Genomic DNA, 17698 nt, shown 5'->3' with positions numbered 1-17698 from the left:
ATTTAGGGCACTTTTCCTGGACCCTGTTTTTTCACGAATAAGGCCCCAAAAAGTGCCCTAAATGACCAGATTACCACCAGAGGGAATCGGGGATGACCTCCCCTGACTCCCCCAGTGGTCACTAACCCCCTCCCACCACAAAAAAAATGATGTTTCACAACTTTTTATTTTCACCCTCAAATGTCATACCCACCTCCCTGGCAGCAGTATGCAGGTCCCTGGAGCAGTTGTTAGGGGGTGGTTAGTGTATCTGGGTTTAAAAAAGGTTTGGACAAGTTCCTGGAGGAAAAGTCTATAGTTTGTTATTAAGTACATAAGTACATAAGTAATGCCATACTGGGAAAAGACCAAGGGTCCATCGAGCCCAGCATCCTGTCCACGACAGCGGCCAATCCAGGCCAAGGGCACCTGGCAAGCTTCCCAAACGTACAAACATTCTATACATTTTATTCCTGGAATTTTGGATTTTTCCAAGTCCGTTTAGTAGCGGTTTATGGACTTGTCCTTTAGGAAACCGTCCAACCCCTTTTTAAACTCTGCTAAGCTAACCGCCTTCACCACTTTCTCCGGCAACGAATTCCAGAGTTTAATTACACGTTGGGTGAAGAAAAGTTTTCCCCGATTTGTTTTAAATTTACTACACTGTAGTTTCATCGCATGCCCCCTAGTCCTAGTATTTTTGGAAAGCGTGAACAGACGCTTCACATCCACCTGTTCCACTCCATTCATTATTTTATATACCTCTATCATGTCTCCCCTCAGCCGTCTCTTCTCCAAGCTGTATAGCCCTAGCCTCCTTAGTCTTTCTTCATAGGGAAGTCGTCCCATCCCCGCTATCATTTTAGTCGCCCTTCGCTGCACCTTTTCCAATTCTACTATATCTTTCTTGAGATGCGGCGACCAGAATTGAACACAATACTCAAGGTGCGGTCGCACCATGGAGCGATACAACGGCATTATAACATCCTCACACCTGTTTTCCATACCTTTCCTAATAATACCCAACATTCTATTTGCTTTCTTAGCCACAGCAGCACACTGAGCAGAAGGTTTCAGTGTGTTATCGACGACGACACCCAGATCCCTTTCTTGGTCCGTAACTCCTAACGTGATGGACATGGGAGAAGCCACTGCTTGCCCTGGGATTAGTAGCATGGAATGTTGATACTAATTGGGTTTCTGCCAGGTACTTGTGATCTGGATTGGAAGCAGGATACTGGGCTAGATGGACCATTGGTCTGACCCAGTATGGCTATTCTTATGTAAGTTTCACAACAATTTTGAATTTCTGCAAGATTCTACTTTTCTTTTCTCCTTCTTATTTTTTTTTAATTACTGTTGCTCTTGGTAAAATGCAAGGAAATCCAAAGGGAATCCCATTTAAAATACAAGTCTGTTGACTTTTCATTCATTCATTCATTCATTCAATCTGGTTACAGCCTTGATTGTGTCATGTTGTAAGGTGTGGATGCAAAAGCAAGTCACACCTAACTTCTCTAGCCTTATAATTATTTTTTTTGTGATAGTTAATCACTAGAAGCATTATTCAGGAAGACATCATCTAACATATATATATATAAGATAAGATGTATTATCACTTTCATAACATATATTAGCAAATTACAGCAAATAGTATCAACTGTTCAACCCAGTGTTCCAGGTTATTCCTTTCTGAATCATCTAGCTAAGGGTGAATCTTAGCTGTCAGAACCCTTAATAATCTCCAAACAGAGGAAAAATTAAATCCACTGACACACCGTGCTAAACACAAAAACAGACAGTGGATAAGTTTGACTCTTCCAATTACAAGAATAAAGGTAATTGGAAGAGTCAAACATATCCACCGCCTCTTTTCTTTGTTTTGTTTGTTTCTTTGCATCTTGGCTGTCAGCCATACTAGCTTGACTCAGGGGCGTAGCCAGACACCCAAGTTTGGGTGGGCCTGGACCCAAGGTGGGTGGGCAGCACTCCGCCTTGTCCTGCAAGTGATTTGGTTTCTCCCTCTCTCGCCTGCATGCCATATGGTCTTTCAAACATCCCCTCTCCCCCGTATACCTTTTAAATAGCAGATTTTCACCGGCAGCAGAAAGTTGTTTGGAGTTTTTGGCTGGTGAGGCTTGGGGTCCCTGCCAGCCACATTGTAGGTGTGCTGCTACTTGGTGGGCCTGAACCTAAAGTGGGTGGGCCTGGGCCCACCCCAGCCCACCCTTGGCTACGCCACTTGACTACACACAGGATATTGCTTCCTAGCCACCTCAGTTAGTTTCATTTCCATTTTTATTCCTCTACTATTCTTGGTAGCACAAACATGGAAGTTTCCATATTGATCCAGCAGTCATGTCATTTTCCTATGCTCTGTCTTTTGAGGGTGCATTATGCAACTCTTCCACACAGGAGGAGACTCCTTCAATTCCAAGCACAGCATTTTCTTCCAAGCATAGCGCTTTATTTTTGCTTGTTCCTTTACAAAAATTCACCTATGGGCCAGCTACCTTTGTCTGCTCTGATTTTTATCTCAAAATAATATAGGGATCATTCTGGCTTTCCTGGCAACAGGGGTCTCACTGAGCCTTGGCCAGGATTTCATCTGAACCTCTCCACCCTATTCCAAGCTCAATTTCAAAGTACATGGGGCCCTTTTATCTAGCTGCGGGGAAAAGGACCCTGCGCTGGTGGCGGGGACTATTTTTCTTGCACACCAGGGCCATTTTTAATGTAGTAGATTAAAAACCCCAGGCACATATGACCTTGCGGTAAGAGAACTTCTATCGCATGGCCATTCACGAGGAGCCCTTATCGTCACCCACTGAGGTGATGATAAGGGCTTCTGCGGTAACCAGGCAGCATGCGTCAATGCCCAATTACCACTGGGTTACCAATATGCATTTCCAGGGGGGTTTATTTTTCCCCCAGAAAAGGCGCACGCTTGGGGCGGGACTACCGCTGGTGGCCGCGTTGGGCTGGCAGTAGTCCAGAAAGAGCAAACGGTAAGCCCGGGTTAGGCTTACTGCTGCTCTATAAAAGGGCCCCATAGACTTACAAAGTTACATAGAGGGGCATTTTTGATATGACATCTAAGTCTGACTTTGGATGTTTTGCTCAAAACATCCAGAATCCAAGCAGCAAATATAGCAATTTTTGAAACAGCACATCTATCTTTTTTTTCCTTTTTTTTCAAAAATGGCTACTTGCTAGATGTTTTTGTGCTCTGTGTGTTTATCTTTTTGGTCCATTTTTGAAAAAAAAAAAAAAAAAAGTCCAGGTGAAAAATGCACAAAATCAAGCCAGCTTAGTAAATATACCCCTAAGTGAGCAGAAAGAAAAGGATCTTTTCTTGGGATGTACACGGGCTTCACATCAGCCATTGTCTCAAACAGGATGCTGGTTTTGATGGAGCTGTGGTCTGACCTAGTATGGCACATTTAGAGGGGAATTCCAACATGACATCTAAATCCAATTTTGGCAAAACGGCCAAAAATCCAATAGCGAACATGCCCATTTTCAATCCAGGAAAACCTCAAACTTTTTGTTTTGAAAATGGCCATTTGCTAGATATTTTTGTGCTCACTGCATTTATCTTTTAGGAACAATTGAAAAAAAAGTCAAAGACAAAAACGCCCAAAAAACAATCCTTGGGATGTAATGGGGGGCCAGCATTCTTAGTAGACTGGCTACACAGACTTCCCAGCAGAGCAGTGATGCACCCTTGAGGGCACTGCAGTGAACTTCACATAAAAGCTTCCAGGTACACATCTCATGTTACCCCCTTATATTGTATGGTGAGCCCTGCAAAACCCATCGAAAACTTACGCTCTGGTTTACTAAGCAATGCTGGCGACTGCCCTTGCGCTAGTGCTGATATGACCCATTCACTTTGAATGGGCTGTGTTGGCACTAGTGCGTGGACAGCCACTGGCGCTGCTTCGTAAGCAGACCCCTTACTATACCCAACTATACATCATTACTATAGCCCTTATATCTGCAGGAATCACCTATATGTGAGTACAGTAGGTTTTTGGTGAGTTTCGAGGGCTAACACTTTCCACCACAAGTTTAACAGTTAGTGTGGATTATAGGCCTGGGTCCCCTTCTCCACATTGCATTACACAGACCAGTAGGCACAATCCATAGACCTGCTTGCTGCTCTAATAGAATTGGCCGTAACATCTGAGGCTGTCATAGAGACTGGTATGTACTGTTTCTTTCACATCTTTGTGGTCAGTGACCACTGGGGGAGTAAAGTCATCTGGTCAATTAGGGCACTTTTTGTGGTGTGGAGGGGCATAATCGAACGGCACTGGCTAAATAGATGGCCGGCCATCTATTTGGCCGGCGCCGCAAAGAGCAGTCCCAAACCGTATTATCGAAAAAGATAGCCGGCCATCTTTCATTTCGATAATACGGTTGGGGCTGGCCAAATGTCAGAGATCACCGGATTTGAGATGGCCGGCATCGGTTTTCGCGATAATGGAAACTAATGCCGGCGATCTCAAACCTGGCCAAATCCAAGGCATTTGATCATGGGAGGAGCCAGCATTTGTAGTGCACTGGTCCCCCTGACATGCCAGGACCAGGGGCGTATCTGCGTGGGGCCACAGGGGCCTGGGCCCCCGCAGATTTCGCCCTGGCCCTCCTCCCCGCCGTCAACCCTCCCCCGCTGCTTACTTTTGCTGGCGCCGAGGTCCGACCCGCAATCTCCGTTTTTCGTCTTCCTCCGTGGCCATGCTTCCAGGAAGTAACGCTGCAGTGCTGATTCGTTGAATCCAGTTCGGCGTCTGACGTCAGACGTCGAACTGGATTCAACGAATCAGCACTGCAGCGTTACTTCCTGGAAGCATGGCCACGGAGGAAGACGAAAAACGGAGATTGCGGGTCGGACCTCGGCGCCAACAAAAGTAAGCAGCGGGGGAGGGTTGACGGTGGGGAGGGGGTGGAGAGAGGCGGCGGCGGCGGGGGGGGGGGGGGGGGGGGGGGGGAGGGAGGCAAAAATGTGCCCCCCCTCTCTGGCTGTGGCCCCCCCTACCGCCGGATTCCAGATACGCCCCTGGCCAGGACACCAACCGGGCACCCTAGGGGGCACTGCAGTGGACTTCACAAATTGATCCCAGGTGCATAGCTCCCTTACCTTTGGTACTGAGCCCCCCAAATCCCCCCCAACACCCACTCCCCACAACTGTACACCACTACCATAGCCTTAGGGATGAAGGGGGGCACCTACATGTGGGTACAGTGGGTTTTGGAGGGCTTAACATTTACCACCACAAGTGTAACAGGTAGGGGGGGATGGGCCTGGGTCCGCCTGCCTGAAGTGCACTGCACCCACAAAATACTGCTCCAGGGACCTGCATACTGCTGTCAGGGAGCTGGGTATGACATTTGAGGCTGGCATAGAGGCTGGCAAAAAAAATATATAGATATATATATATATTTGGGTGAGAGGGGGTTGGTGACCACTGGGGGAGTAAGGGGAGGTCATCCCCGATTCCCTCCAGTGGTCATTTGGTCAGTTGAGGCACCTTTTTGAAGCTTGATCCTAAAAAAAAAAAGGACCAAGTGAAGCCGGCGAAATGCTTGGCAAGGCCGGCTTTCTTTTTTGCATTATCGGGCGAAGCCGGCCATCTCAAACCACGCCCCCGTCCCGCCCCATCCCGCCTTTGCTACCCTACCGACACGCCACCTTGAAGTTTGGCCGGCTCCGCAACGGAAAGCAGTTGGCGCTGGCCAAAATTGGCTTTCAATTATGCCGATTAGGCTGGGTTCAGGAGATCACCGGCCATCTCCCGATTTGTGTCGGAAGATGGCCGGCGATCTCTTTCGAAAATGAGCTGGGTTAGTCACTATTAAAACATGTCTAGTTCAAAGGACTTAGTTTTAGTCCTGGATGTTTTTGTTTTGTTCCATTATGGCAGAAAAACATCCAAGTGTTAGGAACGCCCAAATACCACCCTTAAAACACCCCCAACCTGCCTCCTTGTGATCTGAACACATTGCGTATGAACAGCATAGAAAAATGTTTAGAAAATGTGTTTTGAAAATAGCGATTTGAACGTTTTGGCAAGCAAAACGTCCAAATGCTGCTGTATGCCACTTTTTAAATGTTTTTCTCTTTGAAAACTGAGCCCATATTAACCTATATGACTTTGTAAGTCTATGTGCTTTGAAAATGAGCCTCTGTATATCTGTCCCACGCATGCTGAAATTCTATCATAATTCTGTTTTCCGCTATGTCTGCTGATGGGGTATTACACCCAAGAATTGCAAAATATACGAAGGATTATTACAGGCATCTACAACCCTCTCTCACTAAAGAAGCATTTTGTCATGTATTCTTTGAGCCTCCCTACTTTCAACTTCATAGAATAACCTCTTGCCCTTGAATCTGCAAAGCATCTAGCAGTAACAATGACTTTCTTCGTTTGCTTGGTAGATGTATGGTCGGCTACGTCAATGCCAGTCTCTCAGTGTTTCTGGTGGCTGATTTTGAAAATCGCTCAGACCTTGTCTCAGATGGACACGAAGTCTATGGGTCACCCATAAGATACTGCAGGTATTTTCAAGATTAGGTGCATGAATTAAAATACCTTATTTTTATTATACAGTACAGTCTCGATTATCCAACCTAAATGGGATCGACCCCGTTGTCGGATAACTGAAAAGTTGGATAATACGGAAAACACTGCAGAAAACCCTTAAACAAAGGCACGGAGTTCCTGATTTTCAAAAATTGTTCTAAACAAAGACTGGTAATAGAAATAAACGTGATGATATCAGCGGGGGGGGGGGGGGGGGGGGGGGGCAGGACTGTCGGATATGCCAGATGATCAGATTACCGAAGGTCAGATAATCAAGACTGTGCTATATATATGGATGTCACATTGACTAGTTTTCTGCTTACGCAGAGTATATATTTTATATGTATTTTTGTTGAATTCATTTTGTAAACTACCTTGTCTTCCTCGAAGAAAAATGATATATTTAGATGAAATAAATACAAACAAACAAACAAACAAACTGATAATTGTTTATCGGTGGGACAGATGTCAACTTCTTCAATCCATTTCTTTAAAATTTTCTTGTTGCAGTTTAATAAATCCCTAATAGATGAGTCACTGACTCTGAGAATGATTCAGTTGGTTAGCATTAAGGAGTTCCCCAAACTCAGTCCTTAAAGGCCACATCTCAGTCTGAGTATGCATCATATTTAGTTACCTGCACTGCCTCCACTGTATGTAAATAGAGCTATGCATATTCACTGTGAAAATCCTGAAACCCAAATTGGGCTGTGGTTCTCAAGGACTGAGTTTGGGGACCCCCTGGTTGATCACACAGCAAGCAGTAGACCAAGCTTTTGCTAACTGTTACCGTTCTCAAGATCTCTTGACATTCTCAGAAAACACTCTTTGGTCTGAACAAAGTTTTTCAGTTCAATACAAATCTATATAATAATTTTCACACACTAAAAAAAATGTGATGTCAAGTTTCATGTTCTAAATTTTCCTGCCAGTGGTGATCTCTCTGCTAGGAAAGTATCAGTATGACCATCGGTATGAAATGAAAACCATAGCAATGTCTACGTGATGTGACCGTGATTCTCATGAAGGCTTTTAATATTGTCTATCTATGAACCAACAAATTGTTCTTTTCAGAGACTAGACCCACAATATGAGTCTCGGAGTTCAGATACCACCAATTGAACTCTGCTTTAGTCTGATCTCTATAATAAACTGGTTTATGCACCATGGTTGAATTTAGGCCTTTTATTGGCATTTGTATATTTATTAGGATTTATTTACTGCCTCTTTGAAGGAATTCACTCAAGGCGGTGTACAGCAAAAATAAAATGTGTAGGCATTATAGCAGTAAAAGTATTCAAATAATAATACAAGGTATGGCAAAGTATTAAGAGGTCAAGATGCTAAATGAGAACAGATTAGTGAACACATTTGGTATGGCATAGCAATGAGTCGAAGACATAAAGGGAATGTTAAGAAGATGAGCCTTTTGCTTTTGCACTGTTGATTGAAATATGTAATTATTGGCACATAGTACAAATGAAAGATCTTCTCATTAGCAAGCCAAGGGGACCTTTTACAAAGATGCGGTTAAAAATGGTCTTAGTGCTCCCTTAAGCGGGTCTTTCCCAGACACTAAGGAGGAAATTCTATATATGGCGCCTTAAAATTCGCACTGTAAAACCATGGAGTTAGCTTGATTCTACAAACTAATTTATAGAATACACTGAAGTGCCGTTCTTGCACCTAAAATTTAGGCACGCCCATTTAGGCCACATAAAAGCAGGCCTAAATACCTGCACCAAAGGTAGGTGCAGGTTGGGTGTATTCTATAACAGTGTACATAGTTTTTTGAAATGTCCACAACCTGCCCAGTCCACACCCATGGCCATGCCCCTTTGTCAAATTTGCGCATTAGAATTTACGTGCAACGCATTATGGAATATACCTAGAAAGTTGTGTGCGTAAATTCTAATTAAAGCCGATTAGTGCCACTGATTGGTTGTTACCAATTATTGACATTAATTGGCTTGTTAATCAATTGGTGTGTGCACAATTTGGTCAACTTAATGCGCCTTATATAGAATTTGGGGGTAAGGCCATTTTTACCATGGCTTTAAAATGGCCTATTTTTCAATTAATGGCTATGTGCTAATGTTGCCATTAGCATGTGACCATTTTTTAAAATTACTTTGTGAGCACTTACCACCACCTATTTTGTAGGCGGGAAGGGCCCATGCAGTATCTGTGTGCTGACCAGTTAGCACATGGTCATGTAGATGTGGTTTAACTGGTTTATTTATTTATTTATTGGGGTTTAGCACAGGAGTGCCCATGACACGCTCCCTCAAAAAAAATTAGAAATATTTTGTAGAGCATGGTTGGTGTGCACAGATTTCAGAGTTACCACAGAATGCCTGAGCATGTTCCATGGTAATCCATTTTTGTTGCATTAGGCACGTATTAGCTCCTAACGCAGCTTTGTAAAAGACCCCCTAGTGACTCGTTTCATTTCTAAGTGCTAAATTTGTTCTTAAATATGAAAGAGTGGATATTCAGCCGGCGGTGCTCAGAGTTTTGCTGACCACTGCCAGCGTTATGTCCGGAAATGACATGACAGGGCATGTCCGGGCTTCGGCATTGAATTTTTGGGTTTGCCGGTCAAGAGCGATATTCAGCATTTAACCGGCTATTGGGCACTACATAAAGATAGGAATAACTTTTATGCTGTTCTGTTTATGCAGTTACCCTTGCCAGCACTTAACTGGCCAAGTGCTGACTTCACCCCAGACCACCCCCCAAATAGCCGGTTTTGCATTCGGAGCTAACCATATATTTTCAGTTGCACTAACTGGTTAAGTGCCATCAAAAATAACGAGTTAGCTCCGCTCGAACAGGCAATTTAACTGGCCAGGAGCCATTTCTGGTTGGTTAAATCGCTTTGAATATCAAGCTGGAAAGTATGAACAAATTATGTATATTTCTAAATATCTGTTTTATTTGATTGCATATTGATGGGGCTAATATTTTGAGCTAATTCAAAAGGAAACAGACAATATGGAGGCCAAAGCCCATGTTGCTAATAATGAACAAGAGCGCCATGATTTATTTGATGAGCTAATAATGAGAATGAGTGCCATGTCAAAGATTTTTGCAACCCAGTATATGATCCAAAGCTTAGATTCATATTATATAAATCAGTAATGCCTTCATGAAGTCTTTCCAATGGGATGGATGCATATAAAGATTTAAAGTATGCTGTGAAAGTAAGACATTGTTTGTTTTACAGATATCGTGACTATCGAGCACCTCCTCATGCACAAGAGCCCTATGCTTACACATTACAGTTCTGGCATGTCTTAGCGGCACGTCTGGCTTTTATTATAGTGTTTGAGGTTAGTGCTTGTTTAATGTGTTCATTTGCCTTTTAACTCTTGGTTTACATGAGCATCAGCAAGCTTTGGTCTGAAGATCTCTGTAAAACACATTACCAACACACATTTTTTTGGTAATGCTGCTCTCAAATATATGGGTAAATTGTATTACCCCAATAGTGTATTACTTTAGGGTGGCATATTTGATATGAAATGCACACTCAGTTTTGTCAAAGCCTGCAAAGTCTTTGGTAATCTTAAACGTGGCCGATGTCATGATAAGGACAACCAACTTAAAACAAAAGTTGGCATGTATTGCTCATTAGTCACCGGCACCGTGTTTATGGCTTCAGGCCATAAATATAGACCAGCCAACAGACTGCTAAAATTAAATGTTTTATGGACAACCGATGACTGACTGTTGTTTGCATGTGAAGGTAGTCTTGATCTGATTACTTGAGCAGTAAGCACTACCAACTGGATAATCTGTCACAGCGTATGAGCTGATGTAATAATGAATGCCAGCATAATGATCAAATATAATTTTCTAAAAAAAAAAAAGTACCCATGTGGTGGGGAGGTATTCCGCCTTCCACTCCAGCTGCAATTGGAGAAAGTATGCAAATTCAAAGAGGTTCGGATCAGTGACAAAACGTTCCAGGTTGATGACCCGGCATGATCTGGTAGAAGATCAACATTCACAGTGACGCCAACCAAGAGGGACAAGAATGCCATTAAAGTATATTCCTCTGGGAACTTGCCTTCATTATCTGTGATCACAGATATTTTGCATAAATTGGGATTATCATGTGCATGAATAGCCATAATACCTACCTTGCCATCTGTCATTCAGTGAGGTAATCCATCTGTGATCTGGCATTCAACTTCCTGCTGTCAGTGAAGTCCTTCTTACCCGGAGTCTCCTAAAACCATCTATAGTAATCCATAGCTAGTCAAATTTTCAGGGTAACCACAGTGAATATGTATGAGTCATCATATTCATGAACAGATGTTATGCAAAGAGGGGTCAGCTGGTGCCATTTTGATTTCTGGTACTAATGGAGCAGGAGTTTAGGATGTATGAGTTGGGCTTCCAGCAAAGGAGAGGGGTGTCAACTTTTGGATGGGGAGTAGGGTTGACACCTAAGGTAGGTGCTTATGACTTTTTTGTTTTTGGGGAGGGCCTACAAGCAAAGCATCTTTTGAATGTAAGGGAAAGAACTTAGCTTCCATTATGAGGCTATTCAGGGATTCAGGCTCTTTTAGCATTCATGAACTCTGGGATTGTTTTTTCTTTTTTGGGCAGTCTGCTACTTTTTCAGCATTTAGTCTGAATATAGCCCTCTCTGATTCTGTCCATGTGTTTCTGGCTATGGGATGATGTACTCATTATTCACTAAACTTCATTACTCAAGTATCATAGTTTAGTGAAAAAAATAACTAATATGTATTTTCAGCTATATTATCTGTTTATGTAGGACTGCTGAATATGTCGTAAACCTAAATAGATAAATTATTTGTGCAAAGTAGGACAGCTATTTATGTCCTATCCAGTTAGTTTAAGCTACATCATCAGAATGCTTCCAATCCCTCCATCTTTATGTACAAAAGGTTTTGCCAGAAATCAAGATGCCTGGCTATAAGTTATGCATTGACTGGCCCCAATTACCTCTGAATTTAACTGCATAAATCTTTTTTGAATATCAACCTGAGTACTTTTAAACAATACTCAGATCCACCATCCATCCACTTGTTTTCAGGATTGAGAAACATTGTTCTTAGTTACATCTTTAAATATGAATGCTATGCTCATTTCTTTAGAGCATAAATACATTTTCCATTATGTAGCTTCCCATATTCCAGAACCTGTGGGATAGTTGTGTCCATCAACCAGCAAGTGGAGATTGAGAACTGAAAACTGAGCTGAGACATATCTCTCTTGGCATCCAGTCCCAGTTCCTCAATATTTTCTGTCTCCAGCAGGTGGAAGGACATACTTTTCAGCCTCTGGTTCTGAGTGCTTTGCTCCTGGTCCAGTTAGTCAACTGGTCTCCAGTTGAGCTTTGCAGGTGGCTCGAGTTTGCAAAGTCATATCTGAAGGTCTTCAGATTCCTGTTTGTAGTGCCCCCAAATTTACTTCTTCCCTCGCTTCACCTCTCCCCTGTTTCCTGTGGAGTTCTCCTTATCCAGCACAACAACCTTAAAAAAAAAAAAAGAAAGAAAAGAAAGGAAGGAAGGAGAAGGAAAGAGATTTACTGAAGAGCATGGGACAGAGTATCAGTCCTGAACCTTTCTCATCTGGGGTAAGACTGTGAGCTTGTGAGGAACAGCCAGCAGCGGTAAGGCCAACTGAAGTTTGACTCGGAACCACTTGGGGGGCTGCAAGTTCTACTTGGTGCAGGGGAGGGATCCTGACTTGGGACCACATTGTGCAATGCTTGTGACAGTCAGGGTGAATGTTGAACCCTGTGGAAACAGTTCAACGGAGTTCCCACTGTGGGACCAGCCAATCGGCTTTGGGATGTTGCAGTGCATGTAAGCCAAGAATCCTGCAGGACATGGAAAAAATAGTTGGCAGCAGCACATCTTCAGATTTGGCACAGCATCCGAATATGCTGGGGACTTCAGCCTCTCTGGCAGGGCTGCTGTGCAGTTTGATGCAGGAGAGTATGGGAACGGGTATATGTTGTCAGGGCCAAATGGCAGTGAGGAACAGCCACCGTCTGATCACGCGTGAAGCACAGCCCCATTTTACAGCCTCAATACCTAACAGAGCCTGCATCAGGATCTTTGTTTTCTCTGGAGTTTATATTACTATTCAACCAGCCTATTCACTAAAGTAGGGACAGTCAGAATTGCTGCAAGGAACTTCAGTTTCTCACTCCACTGACTCTCCAGCTCCTAAGAGAATTTGTTTAGACTTCCAGGAGTAGGCAGATGTGAGTCTATCTCTAATTCTGCTTCCTTATCTGATGTGGCCTTGGTCTATTCAATGAAGCCATCATTGAAGGAGCCATTAGAGGAGGGAGAGCTCCTCCTAAGGAGGGGGATGATCTGAAAGTGCTGAGGTTGTTTTATAAAGAACAGCTCAGTACTCTTATTTCTGAGGCACTGGCGGTGCTTTCGTTTGAGGAGCCTTCTGCTTCAACATCAGGAGTTTCATCTTAGCGGGCATAGAGGTCCTTTAAGGCCTTCCTGAATCAGCCAGACATTCAGGACCTGATTACAGCAGAATGGGTCTCACCAGATGTGGGGCTGAGAGTGGAAAGAGCCATGATTCACCTCTACCATTGGTTCCGGAGGAGAAAGATAAATTGCAGCTTCCCAGGGTGGACTCCCTTGTTATGGCAGTGACTACGAAGACCACCTTACTGGTGAAAGGGGGTGTTGCCATAAAAGACCTACTGAATAGGAAGCTAGCTCACTGAAACAAGTCTTTGAAGAGGTCTCTTTGGGCCTTAAAGTGACAATGTGCAGCTCGTTCGAGGCAAGAGCATGCCTGAAGTGATATCAGCAGTCTGCAACACAAGATGGGTGCCATAACACCCAACTGAAAGCAGGGTTGGCCTACTTGGTAGATGCTATTTATGAGTGGCAATGGACCAAGTTATCCATCTTCTGTAATTGTTGAGTTGGGTAATCAATTTCAAGAAGAGCAGACTAACTCCATCACAGACACTAGAGTATCTGAGCATACTATTCAACACAACAAGGGAGAGGATCTTCCTCATGGAACACAGGAGGTCGAAGCTGGTTTGACTTCTCCTCCATCAAAGCAGGACCAGGGTCTGGGATTATGTCCAGGTTCTGGGGCCAATGACGGCAGTGATGGAAGTAGTGCTATGGGCAAGGGCTCATATGCAGCCATTACAGGAGTCTCTTCTAAGCTGCTGGTCTCCAGTGTCACAGAAGTACGACCTTCATCTTCCTTGGACACTGGTTGCCATATGCAGGAGGTAGTCACCCAAGAATTTGACAGCTGGAGCTCCTTTTCTGATAGCACAGTGGGAAGTGGGAAGTGGGAATGGACATAGGCTATTTGGATTGGGGTGCTCATTACACGCTCCGTCTGGCACAGGGTACCTGGATAGAACAAAAGTCTCAGTGGTTTATAAATTGCTTGGAGATCAGGACAGTGCGGAATGCCTTATGCAACTTTGCTCTCTTTCTGGCGGGGGCCCCGATCCAACAATACAATGGTAGTGGCTTATATCAACAAGCAAGGCAGGACCTGCAGCTGGCCAATGGCAGTGGAGGTGGCTTCCCTCAAGATTTGGGTGGAGAAAAATCTTCTCTGCTTGTCAGCAGGTACTAAGGAGCTGGACTAGATGTCAAGAGAGATATGTCTCAGCTCAGTTTTCAGTTCTCTATCTCCACGTGCTGGTTGATGGACACAACTATCCCACAGGTTTTGGAATAGTGGGAAAGACTGATGGAAAGAAAATTATCAGGTAAGACCTAATTTCTCCTTAATTTATTTTATGATTTTTACAGCACCTTGTCTTTTGCATAAAAAACCTGATATCCTACTTGATCCCGGATCTCCCCAAAGATCTGCGAGACCGCATGCGGAGGGAGAAATACCTAATTCAAGAAATGATGTATGAGGCTGAACTGGAACGTGTTCAGAAAGAACGTAAAGAGAGAAAGAAAAATGGAAAATCTCATCTCAACGAGTGGCCATGAGTGTGTGAGTCATTAGAGCATTGGTCCCATCTATGTACTAATGGTATAATGTGAAATAATCCACTACAGTCCAAGTTATAGCAGGAGTAAAATACAAATCCCTAATTAGAACTCTGATTATGAAAAAGATAACCAAATAACAAAATTTTCTTAAGCACATTTCAATGGAGGGAAAAGACCTCAGTGGCTCTTATAGTTCCAATAAGGAACACATGGAAGAACCTCACAGTCACACCACCATCACTGGTCATAAAAACCCTCCAAAGTTTCTTATCACCTTCACCTTGTTTAACTGCTTTTATTGCAAGCTGTTATAACATTTAAAATCTATTCACTACGTTTAAACATATCAGTATCTCTTCTTAATATTTCAAAGAGATAAGTGAAAAACTTATCTTCCACTGGCTGATTATATCTCCCAGGCTCTACAGAGCCGTCCGTTTCACCTAGCATGGCTTCATCTGGAGCCTATGTCACAGCAATCTACTGCTAAGAAACGGGAACTGACATATGCAATTTTTCAACATTTTGAATCAGATCCAGCCTGAAAATACAGCTGATTCAAAATTCAGACACAGAAAGTGGTATCGGAGGTGGCACGACACAGCAGAGGGAATGCTTCCAGGGCCAGCCAGAGGCAGCTTGCTCTCTTTATTGATGCTGCCGGCAGCCTGCAGAAATGATGGAGGACCACTGAAGGGGAGGAGGGAAGGACGACAGGCATATCAGACCACAGAGGGTACGTCTTAAGTTTTTATGGCCAGCGCCGAACCTGGGGAATTTTGTCCCCCCCTGACCCCCTCTCAGTGGCCGTGCATCACTTGTATGGAAGACAGGTCCTACACCTCCTTTAATTCTGTTGTGACTCTTAAGAAGGTGGGAAGGGAAGACTTGGAGGGCAGCTGTCCCTGAGTTTGGTGGTGGTTGGCAAAAAAAGTAACCCTGATATTAGCTGGATTTCTGTCTTGCTAACTGCTGGGGCCCAAGTCGGAATCAGCAGGGGAGAAGAATGGAGATGGTAGAGGCAATGGCATAGTGAGGACCGAATGGGCCCCGGGGTGAAAGATTTTGGGCACCCTGTAACACCATCCCTCTCCCAAGGCAGTAGGGATGTGGGGTTGGGAGGGAGGGTAAACCCCTTCAGAGCTCCAGTAAACAAATCTTGCAAAAGCAAATACATTCTACACCTATATAGAAAACCTGTCATAGTAATAGAAATTGAAATACAAGATATCAGAAATGCACATTTCCCAAAGCTGACATACTCCAATTAATACATTCAGAAAAAATTGTCTGTCTTTGTTGTGTGAGTATTGCTTTTGCCCCTGTATCTCTTTTCTGTTTTTTTTCTGATCTCTTTCCAGGGTCTTCTGTCCTTTTGACATTTCTTCTGCATTTCCACCATCTATCTTCCGTCTGCATCCCTTGTGTCAGGAAGGGAACAGAGAAGTGACAAGCAGAATAGAGAGCAGAGGGCAGCAGGCGGCCCCTACCATTGGGCAGCCTGGGCATTTTGCTGGGCCTGCTCAATGGTAGATACACCCCTGGGTAGAGGGGCAGAATAGGAGACTTCTATAATCACTGGTAGGATTACTAGATAGCTCCTGGTCATGAAGGACAGAATGAACCAGTCCTGTTTTTACTTCCATTTCATTCAATTGATGTAAAACCAGAACTGGTTCAGTCTATCCCTGATGATCTGGAGCTATCCGAGTTAGCTGTTTTGGCTCCTACATCAGCCCTCAAGCACAAAATCAGTCCTTTCTACTAACCCTATCCCCAGTGTTTGTCCAGCATCTCCCTTTTCTTTTCCATCCCCGCCATTCCACCTCACCAGTCCAGCATCACCCCTTCTCTCTCCACTTACCTCAGTTCAGCATCTCCCCTTTTCTTTTCCCTACCCTCCCTCCCACCCTCCTGTTAAGCAGAACCTCCTCTTTCCCATCTACCTATCTAGGATCATACCTTCTCTCTTACCACCCTCCCACCCACTCACCCATATATCATCATCCTCAGTTTTTCCCTTCCCCAGTCAAGCATTACCTTCTCTGTTTCCTCCTATCATTCCAACCCACCTACCTGTTCATCATCACCCCCCTCTCCCACCCATCCTTCCATCCAACAACACCCTCTCCCTTCCCTCCCCATTAGTCCTGCATTTTTCTTCAAACCTCCCTCACTCCCCACTGCTGTGGCTGTTGCCACTGCTATACCTCCAGGTATGTGACAGCAATTAAACAAGCAGCAGTAATACATTCTGGGGAGCCTTCAGGCATGTACTCATAAAGGCCCTGCTGTTCCCGCCCCTCTCTATCAAGTCTCATACACATAGGGTTACCATATGGCTCCAGGAAAAGGAGGACAGATTGAGCCAGTCTGGGTTTTACTTCCATGGCTTTCAATGGAAGCAAAACCCAGACTGGATCAATGCTTCCTCCTTCTTGTGGAGCCATATGGTAACAAGACATACACATCAGAGGTGGGGCGGGACCAACAGGGCCTTTACAAGCACATGGGTTCTAAGACTTCCAAGGTTTATTTGTGCTGCTTTTCTTTTTTTTTTTTTTTTTTTTTTTTATTGCTGCCACGAAGCAACAGGTCACAGCAGCTTTTGATGCCCCCCCCCCCCCCCCTTGCTGTGCGTACCACCCTTACCTGCCACACAAGCTAGGCAGCTTGTTCTAAAATTATTCTCTCACTGCATAGTCATGGACACATGTTATTTTGCTGAAAATATTTAGCCAGAATAATTGGGATTACAGTTAATATTTGCATTCCTTGCATCTGTTCCCAGGTGGAAAACCTCCATCCTGTTTATGTCCCCCAGCGCTGCCAGAGCAGAATGAAAATTTGCAACCTCAGAGCATGATACAGACATGTCATGTAAACAGCAGGTTAACATGTCACAAAGCATCTACCATGACATCATTCTGCAGTCCAGCAAAGAAAAGCAATTTGATTATGGAAGAAGTCTATCCATTGGAAAAATTGATTATTGAAAAATCATGCACTCTGGGACTGGTTTTCCTTTTTCGGGCAGTCTCCTACTTTTTCAGTTTAGCATCATTTGATATAGTATAATATCATGTAAGAATTTATCACCAAATATAAACTGAAATTCTGTTT

At 43.9% G+C, this 17698-nt stretch overlaps 1 protein-coding gene across 1 annotated transcript in view; it reads left to right on the top strand.

Moving 5' to 3' along the window:
* ANO4 (anoctamin 4) overlaps positions 1-17691 on the top strand; it is a 223269-nt gene extending 205578 nt beyond the window's left edge. Inside the window, exons 25-28 of the mRNA XM_030214891.1 lie at positions 6428-6547; positions 9802-9907; positions 14381-14576; positions 17367-17691. Coding sequence (XP_030070751.1) covers positions 6428-6547; positions 9802-9907; positions 14381-14572 — 418 coding nt within the window. The 3' untranslated portion in view covers positions 14573-14576; positions 17367-17691. The remainder of the gene's footprint in view (positions 1-6427; positions 6548-9801; positions 9908-14380; positions 14577-17366) is intronic.
* The last annotated feature ends 7 nt before the right edge of the window (positions 17692-17698 follow it).

Source organism: Microcaecilia unicolor, chromosome 9 (genome assembly GCF_901765095.1).
Source record: "Microcaecilia unicolor chromosome 9, aMicUni1.1, whole genome shotgun sequence".
Taxonomy (NCBI): Eukaryota; Metazoa; Chordata; class Amphibia; order Gymnophiona; family Siphonopidae; genus Microcaecilia; species Microcaecilia unicolor.
This window is presented reverse-complemented; position numbering and strand designations above follow the sequence as displayed.